Below are 7981 nucleotides of genomic sequence, written 5' to 3'. Positions count from 1 at the left end.
GAGGCTGATAAAAGTGAATATTTAGCTGCAGCTAATTATTATCAGGATCAGAAGTGGACTATATGGATAATAAAAATGTGGAAATTTCATGGAAATATTCTAGAAATTCAGTGATTAGAAATAGCCTTCATGTAATGTACATGAACTTTACATTAAAAATAAACCATGTTTGTGAGAATACATACTCTTATGCTTCATGATATAATAAACTTCTCCTGTTAAAACTCAGGAAGCATATGATTTTATAGTGCTTATAAGAAGGCCTCCTACAGTGAGCTTCAGGGTAATGAAGGTTGTCAGATAATGTGTATTGAACAGGAAAGACTTCTGATTTGACTTCCGTGGCACTGAAGCAGAATATGTAGTTTTGATAGGAACAAAACATATCAGAGTTGGATTATTATTTTTTTTTTAATTAACCTTAGTCTTTAAGATGGGGGTGAGGGTTTGTACATGTATGGTATTTAGTTATCATGTAGTTTGTATTAATGGACCCTTTACACATTCTTCGTTGGACATTAGTTTAAGACACTGGAGTATATAAGCCTAAATTTATGTAAAATAGATGAAAGTTGTAACAGATGAGAATAATGTAGTTTTAATACACTTTAATGACCATGTTCACATGGGACTTACAGCTTTTATGTGTACTTGAAAAGTTGCTAAGGATCCTAAACTTTTTGCTTTGTGTGAAGCTTGTAAATGATCTGGGATCCATCACCCCAAGCAAAGAGTTGCTTTTCCTTAGGATTGTAATGTACAGTAGAATGGCTGCCCTGACGTTTTGGAAAATGCAATACTGGGATTTCATAAGTATTTACAGCATCCAAAACATCATAAACGCACTGTATGCGAGAGGTGCCTCTACTGGGAGAGTTGTAGACAACATAGAGTATGTTGCATACCATGAAAGCTGCTTCAGCATCCTCGCTACTGCATGATGTGTCCCAAGTGTGCTCTGCTGCCATGGTTATGTGGTTGATTTTGGTGATAACAATGTTTCCGCCAGTCTCTGGTTCTGCATGGATTGCCCAGAGCCCTTGCTCATCAATGGCAAGATCTATTTTTGTAGACGGAGAAAGCTGGTACGCAGGAATCCTTCCAGCTCCTGGCAGTAGCATTTGGTCAGTTATATTTCTTCTCTGGATATTGAATTTAATTATTTCATTTAAGGAGCCGTATCTGTGATAGAACAGAAAACCCTGATATATGATGTGGCCAGTTCCTTCCCAGGGAAATGGCAAGGTGACTCTGCGGGCTTTTAGTGTATGGTTGCTTTCCATGAGTGCCATGATATTTGCAAATTCCAAAATAACATTATTTACAGGACCATTTAATAAATAAATCTTCGTATGCTTTTTGCCAGGATCTTTCATCCATGAGCCATGCTTATCTCCAGTCTTCTTAACTATCTTTAAGGACTTAATACCTGCAAGCATATAGTCACAACCTGGAAGGAAACAACCAAAGACAAAAAAAAATAAATTAAAAAATTAGAAATAAGTGAATTTTCTAGTTTCTTTTCCTTGAATTACTTTGTTTCATTTTAATCCAACTATAAGGCCAGTGTCAATATATCAGTGAAGGTGTTAACAATGTGGCTATAGTAAGTAATGTTCAAAGTAATTCCATATGATATATTGAGCGTCTCCTGCTAAAGAAACCATGTATCTTCGGCTACACACAGTGTATTGTTTTCTGCTCTGGTAGACAGAAAGGAATCTATTTGTGTACCTCAGAGGAGGCTAAAAGCACAGTTAGTGATTCTATGATTATTCTTGTTGGTTATTTTACAGGGCTGTATTTTTCAGTTCAGAAAAGTGACTTCTGTTTTATATCAACACAGTAAAATAATAAAATTTATTTCTTACTGAAGGCTACAAATTAAAATCCATGTTCCTGATATGCCATGTGTATAGTATTTCTGTTTCAGGTATTCTCTTATCCTCTGTTACCCTTTTTTTTTTTTTTTCTTTTTCTTTCTATCTATAATATAAAGAATAATCAAATTAGGTCATCATAAGAGAAGACCAAACCCGTGCTTTATGTTTCCATTCTGCTCCTCAAGACCTGCAGCACAAAGGAACTAGAACAAATATATAGATCGCAAAATCAGGACTGCCCGTACATTAAAGTGATCTTTCAATGAACTGTCTGTGTTATCAGTTCTGATGCTAGAAGCATGGCTGGTGGAATTACGTAGTTGTTTACCTCACTATACAGATGAAAGTGGCACCAGCAGAGAGCGAGTCATAATTTTGGCTTCATGACATCATGACACTTTGTGCAGATATTTAAGACCAAGAAGCACTAAGCTTCTGAAGTCTCAGGCGTTTAGACACTAAATACCATCCTTTCCAGGAAAAACACTACTGCAAAGCTATTAATAAGCTCATTTACCAAAGTCACTCATAAATTACAAGTGTCACTATTTGAAGTTTAAAGACTTGCCTTTAGTGAAGTGTGGCCATTTTAGTAAAGAGAACAAACAAAGCCCTAAGGCAGGAAGTTCTGGCAGTAGATGAAACGGAGAAAGCAAAACCAGCCTCTCTACTTGGCCTGATATGAACCTGCTGAAGTCAGTGGCAAGATTCCAGTTGCTTGTAGAAAGCAACTTTTATGCTGTTTGTGTGTAATGATAGCCTCTAACCAAAGCAATTGGATATTATTGCTATAGCATGGATTTTTTCCTTGGGATTTTCTCACTCTGGATGCATCTCCCCTGAGCAAGCCACAATAGCTTTCCCAAAAGTAATGTTTCTTGATTAGATAGAGTCTAAAATCTTAAAGCTATTGAATCAAAATACCTAGCCTTAGCAACATCTTCCTCTGCAGGAGAAATAACAAGAGTGCTGTCTGAATTCTGTGAATATTGTCTCTCTTCTTGAGAGACTCTTTTTAACTCTCATTGGCTTTTGTAACAGCTTGGAGGAAGACTGAGAAACTAAGACATTCACAGTCAGCAAAAAGTTTTTCATATTCTCCATGATGATATCTTCAAAACCCACTGTATCTTTTCATACCCCAAAATGCGCAGAAGATATTTTCCTGCTTCCCACCCAAAGGAGAATGAAGTACAAACTGCTGCATGTAAAAACAGTGATTGGACTTGCTATTTTCAACTCTATGTGAACTTGAACCAAAATCAGTAACAAAGTTGGGCCTAGAAAAACATTTTTTCTCTGGAATTTTGCAGTGACTCAGCAAAAAGAATCGTAACTTCCAGTTAATATATGATAGCATAGAAACAGAACTGCTATTTCCTAGAGTTGAGGGCCTTGCTACTTTCTCACTGCCTGTGAAATCTACACAGGAACAAGATTTACCATCGACTTCAGTGGGACAAGCATCTCGCTAGTATTGACAGAATTAAAGTTGCTATGAAATGCTGCAATAAAATTAAAAGTAATAATCCCCAACAAAGGAAAAATGGAAGACATTCTTTTCCCTTTGAAACTCTCAGAAAGATACAATTTTTAGTGTCCTTACCAGTTTAAAAATCCCCCAGTTTTTCTGTTGCTCAGAAAGATGCCTAGCATTCAAAAAGTCGATATATGGAACAAAATTTAGAGCATTTAATTGAGGTGTAGGATTAGAGCGTGCAGAATAAGTGACTGTTGCTGTTACCTTCTGCCTTAATACTCTTGTTGGAAAACTTTAAGGAACAAATTGTAGGCTATTTGTGAAATTAAATCAGTCTAATTCTGTTGAAGTTATTGGAATTATGTAACTGATGATGCTAAACATCTCTCACATGACTTTAAAAATAGCAGTTTATTATTGTTTATTTTTAATTTCTTACTACTGAATGAAAAGGAAACAAACTGCTTGAATATATCTGTAATAAATGATTTACATCTATAACTCAACTTTTCTAAGGAAAAAATGCTTAAATTATGAAACTTAATTTATTTTTAAAAGTATGGATTGTGTATGTATTCTTTTTTACACTTAATTTTAAAATCAGTGCTGATCTTCGCTTGGAGCTAAGCTAGTATGCTCTCTTGATAATGTACACGAGGGGAGAGGGAGAGAAAAGGTAGGAGAGGAGGGCAGTAAAATGGATGCAAATTGTAGATGTGAATTAAGTCTTTTTGTTAACTTGTGAGTTCACTTTGGAGTTGCAGTTTTAACAACTGCCTGCTCCAAAAAACAAAGGCCACGATTAATTCCTTAATGTAGCTGCAATACCCAGAAGTGTACTGGCATTTTTTCTGTGACTTTGCAAGAGCATACCTTCAAAGGCTTTTTACGTTACTTTGTAATAAAAAGCAGCTTCCAAAGAATCAATCTGATGTGCAGTAGAGTATCTGCAAAATAAATGTTTGAATTGTACTTATTTCCCTCCCTCTCCCATACCTTTTTTTTGTAGTTTGCTTTTCAGTTCAGGTGGTTTTTTTAAGTCTAGTATTTACACAGTTAAAATTCCATGCAATTATATGTGGTTTTTGCATGACTTGTGGAAATCTGTTATCCCTGTATCAGCATGCATCCATTAGCTAGGGAATGGGCTTGTTCATATCAAAGTTCTGAAAAGTAAGCCATTCGTACTTGCGTTAAGCATGAGTTTAAGCTTCTTTTTTTCTTCTGCTTCTTCAAATAGCTGCTGTTTCACCAGATCTTCATGTACTTCTATGCATGTATTAGAATCTGTGACAGATCCAAAATAGTCAATGTCCCTTTGTGCTCGTTCAATTCTTGTTAGCAAATTCTCTACTTCACTTTTAACCTCAGCTTTATAATTGTTCAATCCTGCCAGGCGTGACAGTACCATCTTTGCAAAGTCTCGGAATTCTTCCACGTAATCCAGTATATCTTGATTGCATTTTTCCAGCCTTTTCTTGAGGTAAAACACAGGAAGAAAATACATGGGTATTCATTCATGACTGCTTTAAACACCATGCTATTCTATCCTTTCCTTTCCCTCTGCCCCCCATATATTTCAAACGGATAGTCTGTTGCTGTATATGTAAGTAATATAGAAGACGTGTCAGACTGGCACCAGCATTCACAGTTCTGGGAAAAAAATACACATTTTTTGCCTGGTGTGATTACTGACAACCAGATGCTTTGTTGCTGCCTGAAGAGGGCTCTGGTAGAAACAGACAGGAATACTTAAGGACACATCATCTCTGATTATTTGCTTTCCAGAAGTTTTCAGAACTCCTTCTGTAAGACCACTGGTGAAGGAGTGTCAAAATTTTTCTGCAGTAAATCTACAAACGTGAACATTTCACATATACCGCTTCTGACCAAGACAGTATCTAATGTAGCTGTTTTTCATCTATTTAAAAAGGAAATATTGACATCTCTATGCTAGTTTGTGATGGTTTTTTGTTGCTGCCAGATTGTCAGATGTTTCTGTATACCTAGATTCAAATTATTGGCATGTTTAAAGGTGAGGAAAGTCATTTTTCTGTTGTAATGCAGCTGCTTCTCTAAAGATCGTAGGTGGTCTGAAAATAAAAAGTCCAACTGCCACTTTGGGAAGATGGGGAAATATTTCAGCCTGAACACATAATTGTAGTAGATCTAATAGCTAGACTGGGTGTTCTGATTTGGTGCTTTATGCACAGGTTTCAGGTGTTTTGTTTTAAGGTAGCATGTTACTAGGGGGTGTCTGAGTTAACTGAGTTATGTGTGCAGTATGCATGTGTTTAATGGAAACTTGGTAGTGGTGGTTTGTTTGTTTTGTGAGGTGTGGGTTTTGTGTGTGCCCCTTCTCTGCTCCATTTATATGTGACCATAAGTCCCCAGGAAACTATTTCATCACTTTCTACAAAAACTTCATTTTAAATGTTTTCAAGTGTTCTCTTCAATATTGCCCTCACTTTTTTCCCTTGTTCTTTGTTTGGTGTCCCTTGCACAAGATGCCACAGGTAGAATTGCGTAATTTTTAATGGGTGCAGATGAATGGAAATTAACATGTGAAGTTATTCCTAAGAAAATTTAGATCTCAGTCTACACAATGGGAACAGAATACTAGACTAATCCTTCATTTTTTTCATGTGGAAGTTGTGGAGTTAAGACCAGTGAGAGCTTTGTACAAAAAGGGAATGCAAGATCAGGCAAATTAAAGCTTCTCTAGAAGTCTGCTAATACAAGTCAGGAGCCAAGGACATTGTAATGGTTTAAGATAAACTGTGTATGATTACAATATGCTAATACTGAAAAGGTATTTTGCAGTACTGGTAGTTTTTCACTGCAGAAAAAGAAGCAGGTACTGTTATTTTTATATGATTAATTGAAAGCAAATACCTCTTTCAGTGTCCCAGCTGTAAGGGGATTATTTCAACGCCCAGTTAAAGTGCACTCCTAGTTCACACAAATGTGTCTTAAACTACTCTTCCAGGTACTTTCATCTGTACGTAGGAAAAATACCCGATAAATTTCTGTCTCCTTGTTAAATCTTGATGGCACTTCTGCTGGTGACAATATAGTTATACTGTTCCCTAGAATGGACTGACAGTACTATAAACTGCTTAGCATGTTCAGTGAAATTCACTAGTGTCATAAAAATATACAAATGGAAATAGAATAACAATATAGCATTATGAAATTGTATCCTTTAATAAATAACAATATTGTAATTAGGAGTCATAGTTAAAGGTTTAGCTACAAATTTACCCATTTATTTATTTGTAAAAGCTGGAAATTTATCTTTATGATATTTATCATGCAAACTGTTCTGTGTTCACACACATAAAAGAAAAAACTGTTCTGTGTTCACACACATTTTCATTATTTTCAAACCTTATTGCAGGTAGGCAGTATTTAAGAATGATACAGGTAGTACATACCTCTGAAGATACAAAACGCCGGTCAATGTAGTTCATCAGTGCTGCATCTTGCATCATATACTGTGCCTCTCCGATGATGCTTGCAAGGAATGGAACTAATAAAAATTGGAGTTGCAAGACTACCATTGTTTTATAAAAATTTGAAGCAAAATAGTAGTGAAGTAATTTGTGTGATTGTGTGTGGAGGGCAACTCCAAACACTACTGCTAATGCAGGGTTAAATGAAATGTAACAGTTTTCTGATGCTGCAATGTGAAAAAATAATACTAAAAATTACTAAAAAGTTAAAAATACTGTGGCTGCAAGTATTCGAAAGGCTTAAAATGGCTGTTGCAGTTTATCATTAAAAAAATAAAGTTGTGGAAGAGGAACTGAATGTGTTTACTTCTAGAAGCCTGATGACTGCTTTCCAGTTTGTGATCCTGTAATGAATCCCAGATGTTCAGTACTGAGTCACACAAAGCCTGTAGGCCAAATTTTATTAAATACATATAAATAATTTATTTTCCCTCCTTTCTCCTCCCATCTGCTTTCCCGTGTGACAAACATGGTGCAGTACGTACTTGGTGTAATTCAGTGTAGATTCAAAGTCAGTGGACCACTGGTCATTCAACAACCACAGCTGTTACTGTAAAACAGTCTAAAGCAATTGTTTTCACTTCCAGCATTTAGCCTATTTACAGTAGGACTGAAAACCATAGATAAAATTATTTTTAAAAAAAATTTCTCTTGCCAGTACTTTTCAAACTAAAATCAATATCTTTAACACAGTTCTATGTCAATTTAATGGAGTCCTTGATAAGTCTCTTCTTTCAGAATAATAATTCTGCTTAGGATGACTTTAGAAATTTATTATAATTAACTTATATTTGTCTGTTGCTTTTGAGGCAATTTTTATATATTCTTTTTCATAATGTTTATGACGGAATGCCTTGTCTGGAAATATATGTGGCTATGTGTTAGGACGTTAGAAAGCTCCCTTTGTATCTGAAGCCAAACTCGATGTCTCCATTTCTGTTTCTCAGAATTCTCCACCTCTTCCCTTTTTTTTTTCATTTTTCATTTTCTACAGATTTTTTTCTCACATCTACACAGTTTTTATTTCTGACTGCCTTGTCACACATGCATTGCTTGTGTAAGCATGTAACTTGTGACAGAATTCATGAAATGTGTCACAGCAG

The 7981-nt window shown here is 35.7% G+C and overlaps 1 protein-coding gene across 1 annotated transcript; it reads right to left on the bottom strand.

The window, feature by feature from the left end:
* Window positions 1-671: 671 nt before the first annotated feature.
* Window positions 672-6926, bottom strand: OLFML1 (olfactomedin-like 1). Its single transcript, XM_009869378.1, has 3 exons — window positions 6801-6926; window positions 4552-4840; window positions 672-1450 (listed from the first exon to the last, which is right to left on the bottom strand). Exons 1-3 carry the CDS (start codon window positions 6924-6926, stop codon window positions 672-674), a joined length of 1194 nt encoding a protein of 397 aa, XP_009867680.1.
* Window positions 6927-7981: the final 1055 nt, after the last annotated feature.

This window comes from Apaloderma vittatum, unplaced genomic scaffold (genome assembly GCF_000703405.1).
Source record: "Apaloderma vittatum isolate BGI_N311 unplaced genomic scaffold, ASM70340v1 scaffold5560, whole genome shotgun sequence".
In the NCBI taxonomy this organism is placed as follows: Eukaryota; Metazoa; Chordata; class Aves; order Trogoniformes; family Trogonidae; genus Apaloderma; species Apaloderma vittatum.
The sequence above is the reverse complement of the archived record's forward strand: the minus strand, read 5'-3'. Positions and strand labels throughout refer to the sequence as shown.

Coding starts and splice junctions, on each gene's coding strand:
- OLFML1 (XM_009869378.1), bottom strand. CDS start 6,926: ATGGTAGTCTTGCAACTCCAATTTTTATTAGTTCCATTCCTTGCAAGC. Junction 4,841..6,800: donor GGCGTTTTGTATCTTCAGAG/GTATGTACTACC, acceptor TTTTACCTCAAG/AAAAGGCTGGAAAAATGCAA. Junction 1,451..4,551: donor TAAACTCATGCTTAACGCAA/GTACGAATGGCT, acceptor GTTTCCTTCCAG/GTTGTGACTATATGCTTGCA.